Consider the following 18,017-nt stretch of genomic DNA (forward strand, 5'->3'; position numbering starts at 1 on the left):
AGCAGGAAGGGAAACAAGTAGCTTCACGTATTTGCTCACATTCCCACAACAGAGGAGGAAAAAAGCTAAAAAGCACAGCATGTGGCCCAAGACAGAAGAAAAGACTGAGGATTGAGAAGAAACACTTGCATTATCCCAGCATACCTTAATGTGTTGGGATGGAAGGCTTAACATTAACATTTGTACGGGTTATTAACAGAGATAAATTATTAATTATGCCAATTAACAGTCACTATGATGATGACCTGCTAAAGCAAAAGAAGCGGGTAACATGCATGGCTGAAGCTGGGGGCCTTAGGAAGACTAAGGCGGCACAGAAGTATGGGATTTGTGCAATAAACGTTTACCAATTTAAGATTGTATTAGGTCAGCCCCAGTGCTTCCAGGAAGAGAGGGCTCTGATATTCAGACCAAAAGACACTCAGTTTGCAACTCCACGTTTACCCTTTTGACATCCGAAGGACTCCCTCCCTGCCTTAGACCACAAACAGAGGTCCCTAGTACAGGTAGACAGGGGGAACAAAAGGGAAGCTAGAGGTCAGAGCTCTTCACAGGATTCCTGTAAAGAGAATGATTGGTTAGGATTTATCTTGCAGCGTAATCCGATGTATACACCATATATACAAAGGAAAGCTATACCCAGGTGAGCCAATGAGGACATGCCTTACATGCGCCCAACTCCTACCCCACTGATCACTACTAACATGGAAGGGTAACTAACCCTAGAATGGGCTAAGGAAAAACTGGATGTGAGTCGAAAATCTTGAAAACCAAAGTTCTGTAAAGTGTGGCAGCAAGAGTTCCTTCTCTATATCAAGGACCCCTTACCAAGTCCTTGTAAGGTTCTGAACTACATCTGGTTTCATTTCTTGACAAAGCATCATCTTTGAATGGTGTTTGTCCATATTTTCCTGTAACGTCCATTATTGCATCTTGATCTAATCTTCTACTGGGACCATAATCTCCAAGCCCCAGTCCTTCTCCTTGTGTAAGCATCAAGAACTTGCATAATAATAGATCAACTCAAACACTGGACGGCCACAATGGCCTGGACAATCGCCACAAGACAAGGGGAGTACGGGGTGGTCTTCATTTCAAAGGCTTGGTTTGTAATGCTCCTTATTCCAGCTTTTATTATTAACATGACAGAATTTGAAAAGCTAAGACTTTGTATGGGAATTTGCAATCGTTTTGAACTTTCCCAAGTGGTTAATCCTCAGGTGGCATGTCTCCACTTTGACACCTTACTGGCAGCTGAAAAGCTGCCAGTTTACATTAATGAGGGTACCCAGGACAGTGGTTGCCTTTAATAATTATCGAACCTGAGAAATCCCGCCCTCAGACATTTAAGCCCCAGCCAATCCAACAGGGAAGAGAGAATGCAAGAACAAATGAATCAGGGAGAGGCGGCTTGGAGAAGGAAAACCACTTTTACAATGGCAAATATATTTAACAGAGACAAACTATGTGGTCTTGAGATGGAATATGGTGTGACGATACAAAGAAATATGGGGGGCAACCAATGTGTGATAAAATACTTACAAGGTTGTCAAAGTTAACTTGTATAGAAGATATACTTCACAGCCAAATTGCCCAAGATGCATTGTCAAGAACACTTATCAGATTGGCTGACCCCTATATGGTTTAATCGCGATTCCAGGCGGCACCTAGTTGGTACATGATGGTAAATGAAACCTGCATCATTGCAAGATCGAATAGGCCCGAGGTATTATGCCTGATCAGTGCAGGATGTTATCAAAAGTAGGCAGGGGAAACTGGATTTGTTAAAAAAAAGTTAAGGATAAAGTGTGGACCCTCAAGGAAATCCCAAGATAACATAAAATGCGGCAAAAACAAGAGCAATGGTTTTCAGTTCAAATGATAGAGCCAAGCTCAGTGAACATCAATAATTTGACCCCAGACATAAAACAGTGTGCAAAGAGGCACCTAAAGGGTAATCGCCTCATGTTGGATCAGGAGGATATCTTGTGGCAAGCCTTTCAAAGAACACACCCAGAAAATAGATCAGACATGAAAATGCAGATGAAGCCCTTTGAGATGGCAGCACAGGAAATATAGCTAACAATGTTCTACTTGCTATGCGCACCACATGTGGTGGACTGAGGTGTCAAATAGGTTGCATGGAGCCCAGAGAGGAGAGGCTGACAAACTGCTGAACATGGAAGATTTGGATAGGTGGCTTACGTGTGATGGAGGAGTCAATGACCTGGCCCAGCTGTCAGTATTGTGCACCAATGATCAAAAGGCCCAAACTCAATATCGGACATGATGCTCAACCCACAGTGGGTAGGTGAGCCCAAGCCAGATGCCATTACAACTGGCTTCTCATTTATGGACCCAACCTTGCACCAGGGGGCCAATGCAAAGCCACATAAGCCTCATTATTGGAGGACACTGGGTGGTAAACCTTGCAGCCTACACGTCCTTCATAGCTAAGAAATAAATGTAAAAAAAGTTATTTTCACTATGTATCATGCGATGTCCATTTGTTTTCCTTATTCATCTGGTTTCCACTTATAGGCAAAGCAAAGCTCTCAAGTTTCCAGTGAACAAGTCTGAGAAGGCCATCCACTTGTTTTTGCTTGGAATTCTAGTTTTCCAAAATTTTGAATGGGGAACTACAAGTCCCAGAATACAAAGGGGGTGGGGGAGGAAAGGATGGCCTTATTCATGGCCATGGGAAACTTGAGAGATTGGGTGTGAGAGAATAACTTCAACAGCATAAAAGTGCTTTTGGAGGTTTCAAATGTAAAATAAAAAGCAGAAAACAGGTGAGCAATCTTAATTCTGAAATATGCGTTGTTGGGAAAGATTTCCATTTCATGTGTAATTTTCCCTCCAGTTGTGTACCCCCCACATTTTTGCTTTGTTTATACACCATAGTCTGACTTTGCCAGAACAGCACAGCCTTTTGCTGCACTCCCCTGGGCTTTTCGCTCACTTTGTTATGGGGAAACTGGCATTCCCCCTTAAAGACAGTCAGTACTGGGAGACTTTGTTTCCCTTAGTCCTTGTCAATGTTGCAACATGTAACAAGTGTACAATGCACCTTACAGTACAGTGCACTTGGGTCTAACAGTCATTTCCAAAGGCCCTAGATACTCTCGAAGGATTTTTTAGAAGTGCAGATATGTCTGACAGGGCTGGTGGCAGCTTATCTTTTCATATATATAATGTTACCCTTTCCTGCCCGTGGCTCCAAAATGGCCATGCCACGAGGTTCTTTGTCCTGTCCTTTGGCCATAATGCCCCTTCACCTTCCCCAGGTCGAACCAACCCTAGCCAGTCCTTATTTGGACATGCATTCTCCCTCGAAAAGCCAAGCTTTCGCAGGCTTCTGCATCCCTTGTGTGTGTGCTTCCAGGATGTGGGCTGGACGGTCTGGTTCCAATAAACATCCTGGGTGCCAGAGAGTCTGGTGTGCTGTGAATGCCTGGGACCACTGTGGTCTGAGATAGGTCCACATCTGGTATGCCTGTCAGAACAGATCTCCCATTGGGTCCTCTTCGTTTTGGCTTGTAGGAGATTTTGGATAAGAGAAGGCTCCAAACACCAATACAATGTCGATCTCTGGAGTTCTCACTGAACCTAGGATAGGATCCAAGTATCCTGAAACTAAGAAGCTGAGTCGAGGAACCGCTGGTGACCCACTGGAAGGTTTGGCACCCTGAGCCTGCTGTCGTCCCGCTGGACCCCTCTGCATCTGGTCATCCTAGAAGGTCTGCGAAGACGCTTTGACCCTTTGCAATAGTGAGAACAACTGTTCTCGGCACCTTCAAGAAAATCTGCAAGTAAGCCTTTGCAGAAGTGTCCCTGGGCCAACCAGCTTACACAGGACCTTTGCCCTGATACCGCCATCGTTTCGAGGTTACACTTGAAACTTGGTACGTCGCTAGCTCTGTGTTCACAGCAATCTCACACCAAATTACGTACATTTGGCGTTCCCAGGACTGGAGTAAAATGATTGCACCCGAACCGGAGTGTACGCGGTTACCGTGTCACCCAGCTGTGGTGACAAACTTTGTAGGTGCACCGCTTTTGTCCCCCTCTTGCCCCTGAAGCCTGCTGCAGTGAAACTGGCCTGATCCATTCCCCAGGAGCGGAGAAATCACCACTGTCCCGTTTAGAAATCAACACTGTATCTTTGTCTCTGAAAGCCGCAGAGTCGCCAAATTGCGGCACTTGAACCTGCAACCGAAGTGGACTCGACTGCCAATGTTTGGTCCGGGGTGTGCTGGGGGTTGGTGAGTAATTGCAACCCTGACCGGTGGCCACTAGTGCCTTCATCCATTTTTACGCATGAGTGGCCCCTGAGGGCTCCTCTCATTTCCACTGCTAGTGCAAACTAGCAAACTATTTCCTGAATGCTGGAACCTGTTCTGCCCTATTGGGGAGACCCTCCAAGAATAGTGGGAACTTATTCAACACCTCACCCACCTTCCTGAGCTGCTACAGACCCTTGCAGAGACCCCGTTTTGCCCATCTGCATTACCGCGTGCACCAGCATTGCAAGTACATTTGCGCAATAGGCTCCGCTCTTCATAGGTATTGCACTGCCCCTCAGTTAGGATTGTGTTTGATGCAGACCGGACTAAAGACTATTTGCACTCCCCGTTTCCTTCCCCTTTTAAGTTGTGGGCCCATTTCATGCATTAACCCTTTAGACCCCATTGGTCTTGTATATATGTATTTAGATAGGATTGTATTGATCTAAAAGTATTACTGTGATTATTATTGTGTGGTTTCAAAGGCCTTGAAATAAATGTATTTGTAATTTTTATATATACACCTGACTGGGAGTGATTTGTAAGTAAGTGTCCTTTACTCTGTGTGCTCATTGAGGTCTTTCAGTCACCCTCACCCCTCCCGAGACCTAGTCTTGACCGCCGCCAATGCTACCTTGATTGTTCTGGCTTGTCCAGAAGATTACCCTGCTCCAAGAAACTAGGCTGGCCTTCTGAACCTCTGCCCACCAGATCAGAGTTCAGAAATCCATCTCAACATGCGTCCAAGATATAAAGCACAGCAATTTGGTATGTATCATAGAAGCTTCATGTTATTAGAAAGCCTAAAACGAATTCACCAGTTATGGTTCGATGTGCAAAGACAAACGCCCCACATGCTTCCAGAACAGTATGCCCTCGTGGATGTCATCCATGACGCTATCACTTCGCCGCCTTTCCTTTTAATATCAATTGTGTCTAGGTGGACCGTTTAAGGTTAAATAACGTGTGCAAACATTCAGATAAGTGGTAAAGGTCAATCATGAGATGTCCTTTCTGTAAAAACGTTCATAGTCGAGAACCAGCTACACGTTCAACTGGTTCCTTGCAAGCATGCTGTAAGCACCTTTTCTGGCTGCAATGCAATATTTACTAAAACTGTCGTAATGCGTCATTTGCTGCGAGTTTGGATGCGTTTTCCTTAGATGAAAAATCTTGCTTTGTTACATCTGAGTGAAAGGAAGTTTTGATATTATTTAGTATACTTGGAAACAATATAAACAGGTTCTACCAACTCAAATAGTACCAGTTGCTAGAGATCCAGCCAATCAATCAATTCCTTCAAATGCCAGGCCGAAGCAGCTGGTAAAAGCCTGTTTTTACATCCACCTCACCCCCTCTCTTCTATCCCTCACCCACCCTATCTCCAGCCCCCTTACTTATCGGTAGCACCTCCTTGCTTCATGCATTTTCCATAAAACTCCTCCCCGTTCGGTTTTGCAGTCATCTTGAGTTTGGAGTCAGCTGCACTCTTCCATTTGATGTAAGGTCCCACAGCAGCACACGCTTTGCAGAAGGAACTTTTGTGGTGAGATTAAAAACAATCATAATTGTACTTTTATAATGCGTTTCATAGCAGTGACCAGTTTCTAAATGCGAGTCCGGGATTCAAACCTGTGTTGCTATGCGTTGTCTTGCTTCCAAGACAAACACATTGCCCCTGAGATAGCCTCCCGGCCTAACAATAGCTCCTCGAGTGTCCTGTCAGGGTGCCAAGTACGTTAACCCTCTCCCCCAACCCGCTATTGGGGGTGGATCTGGCAGATAAGCCTCTACACTTGCCAAGGTCTTCACTGCAGCAGGACCTGCAAAGGCTAGGGCCCATGCGCCGTAAAACATCAAGTCAGCCCCTGAAAGCAGGATTTAGCGCTCCATTAGGAACATAATCCCATTTCTTCTGAATTTACTGTATTACATTTTAGAATTATTTTCAAGTATACTGAAAATCAAATTATACAAGACTAGAAAACAGGATACAAGGGTTACAACGTTAAAAACAAATATATGTGTATTTCATCAGAATATGTTCTTTAGGACAGCAAGTGTGTAATCTTGCGTGACAGCTTCTTATACAGTTTACCAACAGGAGAGTGGTACATTAGACTCTCCAGAGTGAACAAGACCACAGCACAGATATTTCTCACAATGAACGGATGGGCACATGTGCCTCTTCATGACATCAGATGGGCTTGCCACCATCAAGGCAATATTCTTACCACGCATATTCTTATCACGCACTGCTCGCTGAACCTCAACCCGCAGCCAGTCTTTCAATGTGTCATCTTTTTCCTGTGTTCTAGAGGACGAGAGTATCTTGCACTGTACACACAAATATTCCATTTGTGCTTAATTTGTAAAGAGTTGCAGTTCCTCCTGTCTCATTCCATGAGCAGCTCTTGGATTCACTTCTCATATTCCAGTTTCAAAGTATATAACGTCTTTCTCGGTTAGATTTCAGAGGCTGAAGTTCTGAGACACGAATCCATTAACCTTCAAACGTGTATGTGGGTGTCTCTAACCTGGATCACGGTCATGCACAACATTGCAAGGCCCTTAAAGATAAAACAAAAGGCATGCTTTTGAGCTAATTTGCTTACCCAAAATGTATTTCTCAGTGGCTCTGTACTGGAATTGAACTTCCAGGGATGGCTACTTGGTGGCAATGTACCATGTGTGGCTTACCTGAAATGGTCTATTCTACTCTTGCGTATAACAGCTGGGATGACTGAGGCTGCTTGTGTATACACTCAACCTAACATGGGGCAGTAATGCCTGAGGCTACTTCTATCTGTTGCATGCATCTACCCTTGAAACAGTACAAAACTGGTTTGTCATATCCAGAGGGGACACTAACCCTTATGTAAAGTAAAAAAAAAAAAGAATGACATATCACATATGAGTAACTCAGTCATGACAATGTGCTTTCAATATTTAATAGTAAATCGCACAGTCGATACAAATTCACATTGAGACCAACAACGCAGTGCATCGATCCTAAAAGTTTAGCACAGAATACTGCAATGTAAAGAGTTACACAAAGAAACAGAAGGAAACCGAGCCCAACATTCCCCCCCTACCCCCCCGGCTATATATTAATTCCTTCCACTTTGCTAAAAGCATACATGTTACATGTTCCAATAAAGGCCCTGCAATATTTTGTTTTACCTTTGCTTTTGTTGCACAACTTCAGTGAATGTACTACTACTCTGTGATGACTAGTAGATTTCTTCATGGCTAGCGACCAGTATATTTCCACCTACAATTGAGGTGGCTCTGTAGACACCATTTTCTTGCATTAAAGATGGCATTTGCAGGTTGCATACCGATGCACTTAACAAAAATGTTAGCGAGACAGAGCATGTCAGTCACACTCCAGAACATGTCGCTGACCATTTAGCAAGGTCAGGGTCTAAATGTGTGGTTGTAGAAAGAATGTGTCAAATTCGAAACAATGCGTGTAAACAATTGAATGTTTTATTCTATAAAAGCAGAGTCAAGGACAGATCCTTCTAAAAAGTATAATATAGGGTTAACAGGAGGTTGGAAAATAACTACAAGTGCAGTGCCAAATACTAGAATCTAGATGCATTCCACTTTAGTATTCAACCACTCCTTCTCGCAAGTGAAAATCGCTTCATCATATGGCAGTTGTTAGCATCATCTACAGAGTCGGACTGCTCATGAGAATGCCGCTAACAAACTCGCAAAAAAACGAATTAGATCGCCACCTTTATATTATCATTGGTTACATTGGCAATAAACAAGCATCCATGTAATCCAAAAACCCTTTCAATCCAATCAGCAGCAATTATCACATCTATAGACTTTCTCCCTTACAGTCTCTGTTCATCTTATGTTGAACATACCAAGATCGTTGCAATGCTTAACTAAAACGCAAATAGAAACAACATTGAATTGTTTAAAGTGCTCCAATGATCCTACTGTGCACACAATGGAGTCACATCCCTTTATAGCATAATACATCTTCACTTAATTTGAAATCATGACACTCAAATGCTTTGTTGTTCATAAAACACTCCAGTTACTAGCAGATCCAAACACTGGGTTGGCTATTAGAAATATATTCAAACTGGCATCAAAAACATCTACTTCCACTGCAGAGAAATCCTAAAAAAGATGCACCATGCGGAGCATAGATTAAGGTTCATTGCTAAATAGACAACTTGCTGAATTAGGCTAAGGCTAGGAAAGCTTCCTGTCAGGTACAGTGCAAACATACAGGGCAAGAAAACCTCACTAGTGTATGTCAAGAGAATCATGACATGAAATCCTGGTGCTCCAAGGTGGAAGCCATTTTCTAAAGTGGGAATAAGTGTTTTATAAATACTCAGGCCCAACACCCCCCAATAACCTAACCTAGAGACCCTAGCCAGACCGCCACTTTGCTGTATATGCTGCAGCAGAGCAAGCTGCCATGAGTGATACTTATTTTAACTTCTGGAGGGTGCTGAATTCCTTAGTGACAGAATATGAAAAATGTCCACAATGGCAGTGCCCAAAAGCTATTCAACTGTGCAAAATATGTTTTCTTACAGACCCCGGAATAGCTACACAAATACAAGGGGCATTTTTCCCAGAAGAAAAAGCTACAAAGCAAACCTATGTATAGCCCACAAAATTCACAGCATTTCAATTTAAACAGAAGCAGGAGGGAAAGAATTGAACGGTTAACGGTTATCACTGACATCTGTTGGTCGGATATGCAGCATAGAAGTCAGTTAGAACTTGATCACTTAGCATTTTGGAATCTTAGAAATATAGTTTGCAAGAGATATTGAAAACAAACCACATTTTTTCTTGTATACATGATGGAAGATATGGAGTTCTAAGAAAAATACAAAATGTCCATGCACAGGTTATAGATGAAACCATTAATGAATTTTGATGGGTTAAAGAGTTGCTTCTGGTTGTGTGCGGCAGTATATAATGTTCTTAACAAGACACCTCCATAGTTTGAGGTGGATCCTGTACTGCGTTGTCTCCTGCGGCACCATCCACATTCGGGTTAGTTTGAGATCGACTGCGTGGGCCTTCTGCAGAGCCGACACTAGATGAAGAGTACGTACGGGAGCGTACCAGTCGGGTCATAGTACATGTGGGCACTAAAAGACAAAAAAAATAGTAATACCTTAAGACAAACTGGTTTACATGCCGGATTCCATTACCTGGTAAAGAGCCTGCACCATACCATCCAAGATCGTAGGTACTGAGGGCTAAAGTTTGTGTCTGCTTCAAGTATAGCATGAAAGCCTAGCTGTAGCAGGAGCTAGTGTCCAAGCATAATGGCGATTTGTTCTCAAATAGTGGAGCCTCACTACTCTATCCCATTTTAAGAAACTAGATTAACAGAAGGCATCAAACCCACCATATTTGAATACTTCTTTATCAACTGACAACTGTCACTAGTTTGTCTGTGCTATGTCTCACTGATGAGGCCCAACAAGGCCGAAACATGCCTGGGGTTGCTTGTGTTTCTGTGCAGAGGGGACCTGGCATAGCAGTTTAGGCACGGCTGCTTCCATTGGTGGCAGTACCCGACTGATATGGCTGGACCCCTTTTGCAATGGTGCAGACGGGCTAAAAAACGGCTGTGTGGAAGGTTACCCAGAGCAGTGCCAGTGGTTCAGATTAATTCAAAACCTTCCACCCATCACTTTTTTGGTTATACTATGATTCAAGCAAACATGAAACCTAAAAGAATATGCCCACACAAATGAAATGCTGCAGGTTTACAAATACTGACAATTGCAATTACAGTAAAACACAACTGGTATTGGCGGAACTGAAAACAAACCTAACACCAGAGAAGAATGCACGACATGCAGAACAGAAACAAACCAACTTAAAATATAAATTCCCAAAATAATGCTTCAATGACTAGCAAAAGGAAGTCCACCATGCTGAGGAGCATTCCACTAAATGTGAGATCAAGCATTACTGGCACATTAAACGGCAACACAAATAAAATCGTGTACTGTACAAGTGCGCCCAAAGGCCACAAGGACTAACGGGACTGGATGCACGTTAGCAGATACCTGACTCGGCGCTCAGATGGCTGAGCTGCACATATGGGACTGGAAGCAAAACGTGAGAAGGGAAAAGAAGATGAAATAGGAATACATCAGTTGGAAGATGCAAACAAATAAAAACATAGCTATAGCCTTTATGAGCGTCATGCAATCATGATTCAAAGTCTTGGACAGTTGTTTGTGATAATAGAGGGATGTTGAACAAGAGAATCTCTTACATAGCCCATTGAGCTTGGCTCACCAAGCAGACCTTTCTCCGCCAGCACTTGACCACACCTCTGCGCACCACCACCCATCCTGCACTTCTCCTCACCGGACTTGCACGGCCAAATGCCACAAGGCCTGATAGGACCAGGACTGTATTTTACTGTTTTTGCCATTGTTAGTTACTTTTCCCTTGTCCCCTCCCCATTTAGCCTTGTGGGGCTTTGAAACACTATTCAGTTTTATAAAGCGCATAACAAATGCTCAATAACTGAAAATAAAATAAACAAGGAGGGAAGGTTTAGAAAAGCCATCTGCTAGAACATTGCTGCCCTGTGCGGTTTAGTGGACCATAGCATACATTCTATGCTGGATTTTATAAGCGTGTAGAGTGATACTCTTGAAAATACACTGCAAAGTAGGATTCAAAAACAAATGAAACAAGCACTGGTAAAGTCAATATGTCGGGCTTTTTATAGGCATGTTTGTTTATAGAGAGGTTGGATGGATGGGTGAGTTCATGTGGGATTATTTAAATAGATGCAAGATTGTCATTTTGCAAATGGATGTGATTGGGTGGGTGTATTGTGCTGCACAAGTTTGGGGTGGTCCTGGGACAAACCGCAGAGTCGGGAAAGGGATGGACCAAACCAAACTGAGTTGGTGAGGGGTGCAGGGTGAAAGGCTTTGGTCACAGTTCATGTGTATGGGGTGGAGGACACACGCCATAGGGGGTTGGTGCGTGGGAGATCTGGGCAGTGTCTTGATTGCAGAGACTACAGTTTAAGAAAAGGGGGAGAATCAGTCATACCTTTTTCCAATTGGCTCTCTAGGGTAATACGAGGAAAGAGGCTTCCACAAATCCTTTTCATGGGGGCCCACATCACAACACTCCTACTAGACACACTGCTGCAGAGCATGTGGTTTGTCAATTGAGAACACCGGTTCGTTAGTTTCACTCGTAAACAAGTGCAAGGTCAAAGGTCCCTCCAATCCTTTTTCTGTGTGCGATTCTGGAATGCTTTCATGCTCACTTGCAGCTAGAGGAATGGTGAGCCACAATGTAACTAAATAATTAAATCACTTATGGGCGGTGTTTAACAGTGATGCCATAGGGCCAATCCTAATCTCTTTACTGCAGGACTGTAGTGGCTATTCTGCTGCTTCTACCAGGAATCCAGTAGTTCTATATAGGCACCTATTTTGGATGAAACACACACACACAGATCTCGGCTCACTTGTACAAGTTAGCTTTTGTGTGCATCACATTTGTTTCCAACTGGGTAAATAGCGCACAATTACATATGACCTCAAATCCAAAGTGTTCAACCCCATTAAATAATTAGCTCCCCCGGCCCTCATAGAATGATATGATATTTTATTTGTATCGCGCTCGAACACAAGTGTTTCAGAGCGCGACTATGCAAGGGAGGGGAACAGGGGAGAGCACAACAAAACAACAACGATCTTACTAGGCCCAGTGACATTGAGAACGCGCAAGTGCATGGGAAAGAGAAAAGGAAAAAGTGGATGGAAGGGGAGAGTGGAAAGTACGGAGCAGAGGAGAGCAGATAAATAATAATGAATAAAAAATAAATAGAACATGGAGGCAATACACAGTGGTAGTGCAGCCAGCAAGTGCTGTGTTTAAGGCAGCAGACACGGGGTAAGTCTGATAAATGCAGAAAAGAAGAAAATCGAGGGGGGGGCTACAGATACAGTCCCAAGTGCAAGGGGTGGCCAGGAGGCAGTGCAGGAGGGTGGCAGGGTGAGCAGGTACCTGCACCCAGGGGACAGAGGGTGGCCAGGTGCACAGTGCCAAGCGAGAACAGATCAGCAAGGGAAGTTTGCCAGTTTTAGAGTGGCAGGGAGGCTGTTCCAGAGGGAGGCCCCAGCCAAAGATAGAGATATACCCCCAGCTCGTTTCTTTGAAAAACGATTGACCCGGAGGGAGTTCGAGGTACAATGGCGAAGAGCTCGAGAGGGGAGGTATTTGCGTAGGGATAGCTGAAGTTATTTTGGACCCAGGCCCCAGAAAGCCTTGTGGACAATGCAGAGATTTCAGAGCTGGAGAGATATGATCCCAGGACTTGAGGCCAAGGACAAGTCTCGCAGTCCTGTTCTGGATTAGTTGCAGAGGGCAGAGAGTAGAGGCTGTTACAATAGTCCAATCTAGAGAGAACCAGAGCTTGGGGGACAGTGAGCTTCTGAGGGAAGGAGAGGAACGACTGAGTACCTCTGAGGAGGCACAGTAGGAAGTTAGACTTTAAGAGACCTCAGATGTGGGTGGAGAAGGAAAGTGTGGAGTAAAAGATGACCCCGAGGTTCTTGGCCTTGCAAGTAGGGGTAGGAGGGGGGCCAAGGGAGGCCAGTCAGAGAGTGAGGGTAAAGGATGGTGATGGTGTGCCGATGAGGAGGATCTCAGTCTTGCTGGCATTCAGACAAAGATCATTGGTGGCACACCAATCTTGAATGGCATTTAGGCAGTTGGAGATGAGAGCAGAAGAGGAGGTGGCCGAGGGCAGCCGGAAAATGAGTTGAGTGTCATCAGCATAGCACTGGAAATTTGAGCAGAAAATGGCAATGCAGTGGGCGAGGGTTGCCAGGTATTGGTTGAAGAGCCAGGGTTAGAGGTTAGACCCCTGGGGAACCCCACAGGTAGAGAGGAAGATAGATGATAGCAAGGACCCCAGTTGGACCTGGCAGGGTCGAACAGAGAGGAAAGAGGTCATCCAGGCCAGAGCCTGAACAGTGATACCCAGGTTATCACAGAGACCATTGAGTAGGATGGTGTGGTTGACCGTGTCGAAAGCAGAAGAGAGATCAAGAAGGATGAGGACAGAGGGAATGTTAGAGTCCAGGTTGGAGAGCAGATCTTCACGGATGTTAGGAGAGCAGTTTCCGTGATTCTGGCCGCTCGTAAAACAGACTGATTGTCATGGAGACAGCCAATAGAATCTGAACGAAGGTTAAGCTGAGAGATGGCCAGCTTTTCCAGGAGTTTGCCCAGAAAGGGGGCAAGGGAAATTGGACGATAGTTAGCCGGACAGGAGGGATCAGCTGTGGGTTTCTTGAGAAGAGGATACACAAGGGAGTGCTTCAGTGGGGAAGGGAAGGCAAATGAGTGGTCGCAAAAATCAGCAAGGGCCGGAGCGAAGGTGTCAATGTGGTCCTTGATGGTTTTAGAGGAACAGGGATGAACCTGTTTTGAAGAGGCTTTCATAGATCGAACTTGTCTAGCAACCTCGTCAGGAGAGAAAATAGGAAAGGAAGAGAAGGACGGTAGGGTGGTGTTTAAAGGGGGGTCTGCAAGCACAGACAGAGGGAATAGGGGGGCAGGGGAGGAGAGGGTGGACAGGACGTCCTGGATTTTTTAGATAAAGTGCAAGGCAAGGGCATTGAGGCAAGAGGAGGGGTAGAGACTGCAGCAGGGTTGGCAAGCTCCTTGCAGATTTTAAGGAGTTCGGCCAAGTTGTTAGATGCCGCAGAGACACAGGCTTGAATGTGGGCTCTCTTCTTAATGCGGACAGAGTCTGTATTGACTTTGGAGCAGGCGACAGGCCAGTTTGTCAGAGGATGAGCAAGAATCCCTTCATTTCCTCTCAGCCGCCCTACACTTACGTTTAAGTATAGCTAGGTCGGAGTCATACCAGGAATTGCACTTGGCTTTGCACTTCAAGCGGATCCTCATTTCAGGGGAAGAGCATCAAGAGTATCAGAGATAGAAAAGTAGAGAAGGAACAGGGTTGTGTCGGGGTGAGAGTCAGCCAGGAGGAGGAGGAGGGGGAAGAGAAGGCAGCAGCAAAAGCCTCAGCTGACACACGCTTTATAGGTCGGATGTCAGAGAAAGTAAGTGGCAGTGTTGGGGTGGGGTTGGCTTGGGGGGGAAGAGAGTGAGAGATGGGAGGAGAGAAGGCAGTGGTCACTCCAGGAGAGAGGAGTGGTCAGAGGCATAAAGGGGAAGGCCAGGGGAGATCAGGACATCAAGGGTGTATCCTGCAGAGTGCGTCGGGCCAGAGGGGAATCGCAGAGGTTGCGAAAGAGCACAGATGAGGGACAGGGAGAATCGAGGAGGATGTTGAGGTCACCAAGGAGGAGGAGTTGAGTGGTTGAGGCCAGGAGGGAGGAGAGGTCAGCCCACTCAGAGAGAAAAGTGGTGATTTGCCCAGGGGGTAAGGTGGGAGGGGTGTAGAGAGTAGCAAAAGTAAAAGAGTGGCTAGCAGAGATTGAGAGCCTGCAGACAAGGCATTCAAAAGAGGAGTAAATCTGAGTGGGAATGATAGCGGTAGGAATAAACATAGGAATGATCAGGGTTACGCCCCCTCCAGGTCGAGTGGCTCTGGGTGCAGAGAGGATCTTGTAGCCATCAGGAAGTAGAGTGTCAAAGCTCTTGCCAGAGCTGGCCGTGAACCATGTCTCCGTAAAACAGAGGACATCAAGGTCCAGTTCTTCAAGGAGGTGGCAGATATCAGAGGAGTGTTTGACAGCAGAGCGAGAGTTGAGAGTGGCAAGATGAAGAAGGTTGCCGGCCTGAATGACCTTCCGGGGAGGGGTACAAATCAGAGTCAACGCAGAGTTGTGGAGGTAGCCTGAAGAGTGGCAGAGGAGGAGGAAAAAGTGGGCAAGGTAGCTGAGGAATGAGAAGAGGGGACAGATGGAGATGAGAGGAAGTTGATGAGGCGAGGCAAACGCCTATCCAAGAGGAGGAGATTGGCCCGAGGACCTTGGACCAAGACAGTGCCATTTATGTAGACATTAAGGATGACTCTGGAGGAGTCTAAAGAAGCCATGAGGACATCCCAGCAAGTGCCACCATTAATGGGAGAGGAGGAGACAGGACAAAGCACAGAGATCATATAGGGGGTCCCTAGATCCGGCGAAGTAACAACAAAGAGGATGTCAGTGAAGGTTTGTCTGGAAGAGGCGCTGGTATAGGTATCAGTGATAGGGAGACCAGGGTTGGAAGCAAGATATCCTTTTTAAATTTCTTTTTTCCAGACTTAGTGAGAAGGGAGGGATAGTTAATAGAGAAGCAGTTGGAATAAATGGGAGAAACAGAAAGCGCCATGAGTGGAAAGAGAGGAGTAAGCATGTAAAGCAGTATTGAACAGTCACTGGGCTAGCAGGTTACAATCAATGGCCAAAGTTAAATGCAAAAATACACTGCAGTTTAACTTTCAAGTAAATGCAAAAATATACCCAAGTTTGACTTTCAAATGGGGGACCAGTAGTTAGGGAATTTAGAGTGGTAGTCAGATGGTAGAGGTGAGTATAGATACAGCTTCAAATGAGTACATAACAGGGAGAGTTGAGAGTACCCTCCGAGAAGGAAGTACAGGTAAATCAAGAAGGAGGGAACTAACCCAAACAGAATATGGTAAGAGAGTCATGGTAGTCCAATAGTCCAGGGGTAGCAGCTTCAGTGAGGGTCTGGCTGTGGCAGAAATCTCATGTTGCAGCCTGTAAAACAGACTGGGAATCTGACAGGGGCCTTAGAAGTAGGCCTTTGAACACAAGGCCAGCTCCCGCCTCCCGGTGATGGTGAATGGCTGATGTTGTTAAAGCCAGCCGATGGGAGCGGGAGCAGGCTCAGGCCAAGGTCGCCAGCTGGGTTACAAACAGGGCAGCCATGCTGGAGAGACCTTGAGTCTGCAGCATGTGCATCGGCAACAAGAGTCCGAAAAAGTTAAAAGCACTTTTCCAGTGCAGCAAAGAAGTTAGCTGCAGAGCAGCAAATACATAGGCACTATTTTCGAGTTTGAATGCAAGGACGATTTAACAACAAGATAGACATGAGCACTGCTCAAGCAGACCTGCTTGAAGAGAGACAGGCAGTTTGAGAAGCCTTCTGTGTTGAGTCCTTACTTTAGTCATATTAGACGAAGCTCAGATGTACCAATACATTTAGCATGGTCCTGTTTGCGTCTTTAGAGGATATAGGAAAGTCTAGAGTGCCCCAACTTTTTGCAGGTGAGGCAGATTTCTATACATCAAGATGGCAGTGTATGTAGTGCATCTGCACACCCTCTACACTTTTAACAATATCTGCATACCCACGACCTTATGCAGGTCTACAAACACTTTGTTTCAATCTTGTGTGCATTTGAGAACAATTCAGTCTCCACTTGCTGAAGATGGGAAGTGCAACCAGGGCCTATGCAGGTGCAATCAGGTGTAAACTGGTAACCAAAAGAGGCCCTGGAAATAATGTTTAAAGTGGCCCCATAGTACACCTATTCAGCAAGCCCAGCCCTTTTCCTACCAGAGAATTTGGAAATAAGATATGATACCACACAAAGGAGGCCCATGGTACAGAGATGTACCGGGAACTCTACAGTTCCCAATAGGCCAGTCCACCCCTGGGTGCAATATTTAGCACGACCTTAACAAAAGCAGTTCTTGGAGAACCTTACAGGGTGCAGATCAAGATGGAAACATAGCTCCGAGCTCCTTGGTGCCCTGCCACCTCTAGATGAATCTCTGAGTAATTTTCCCTTGGATGCAAATAAGGTTTTTGTGGCATAAGGATGTCACCCAAACATGTGTCATGTCAAGTGAAGCAAAGAAGAAGTGGCAGAGGACTGAACGCAAGATTCTGGGAGTAGCACTGGATCAGGAAGCCCACAAAGAAGTAGGTTAGGGCTGACCGGGTACTATCACACTACAGCGCGGCCGGCCACCAGTGAGGTGTTTGCGGGTCTACCATGCTCATATCGGAGTACAAATCAGTCTTCAAGCTCTGAGGCCATAGCAAGGGTAAGGGAAGTGCAGGCTCCAAGTCGGCAGAGAAGAATACAGGGCACCAGAGTGCCTCTGTCTAGAAGCTAGGCCACTGTGGGTGGGAAGGTCATGACCACCGAAAGGTGACATCTTAAATAAAATCAAGGCACTCCGATTTGACTTTCAGTCCTCTAGCACAGAATCGCAAGGTAAAGTGGTCAAGGACTAACTGGAGGGTCTAGAAAATAACCAACTTTCAATCGACTTTCTGGAAAATTAACACAAGGGCAGGTTGTTGATTTTGAGTCCCGGGAAGCCGAATTGGTACTATAAAGTAGACTATATGGAGAATACAGAAAGAATAAATAACCTGAGGATTCTGAGCCTAAAAGAAAAGATTCCAAAGAAGTGGAGAGGAAAGTGAAGGACATCAAATGCCTTATTAAAGGAGGAAAGTGCAAAGGAGTTGAGCATCGACAGGGCACACAGAGGTGGGGTTTGGGGAAAGGTGCAAGTCCTTGGTGATGAAATACTACCAGTTTAAAGAAAAATCTGAAATCTTGGGGAAAAGTGTGAAAGAAGGAAGCAATTGAATAGGCAGACTCAAAGATAAGGATTTGTCAAGACCTCTCCAGTCTGACATTAATGAAGCAGAGAGAATGTCGGTTGCTAAAATGTGGTTGGCCACTTAAAGTGAGATACAGATAGGGATATTTACCCTCGGCTTCGAATATCAAGG

The 18,017-nt window shown here is 45.3% G+C and overlaps 1 protein-coding gene across 4 annotated transcripts in view; it reads right to left on the reverse strand.

Moving 5' to 3' along the window:
- Positions 1 to 7,756: 7,756 nt before the first annotated feature.
- The window catches only part of NDRG3 (NDRG family member 3), a 1,445,730-nt gene continuing 1,435,469 nt past the window's right edge, over positions 7,757 to 18,017 (reverse strand). For 2 of the 4 annotated variants that reach the window (XM_069652253.1, XM_069652252.1), the window contains exons 16-17: positions 10,361 to 10,399; positions 7,757 to 9,427 (exon numbers count right to left, since the gene is read on the reverse strand). In XM_069652253.1, the coding sequence (XP_069508354.1) occupies positions 9,258 to 9,427; positions 10,361 to 10,399 (209 nt within the window). In that variant the 3' untranslated portion in view covers positions 7,757 to 9,257. The remainder of the gene's footprint in view (positions 9,428 to 10,360; positions 10,400 to 18,017) is intronic. The other 2 variants (XM_069652255.1, XM_069652254.1) reach the window with 1 other exon arrangement.

Source organism: Ambystoma mexicanum, chromosome 3p, assembly GCF_040938575.1.
Source record: "Ambystoma mexicanum isolate Mex_15411 chromosome 3p, UKY_AmexF1_1, whole genome shotgun sequence".
Lineage (NCBI taxonomy): Eukaryota > Metazoa > Chordata > Amphibia > Caudata > Ambystomatidae > Ambystoma > Ambystoma mexicanum.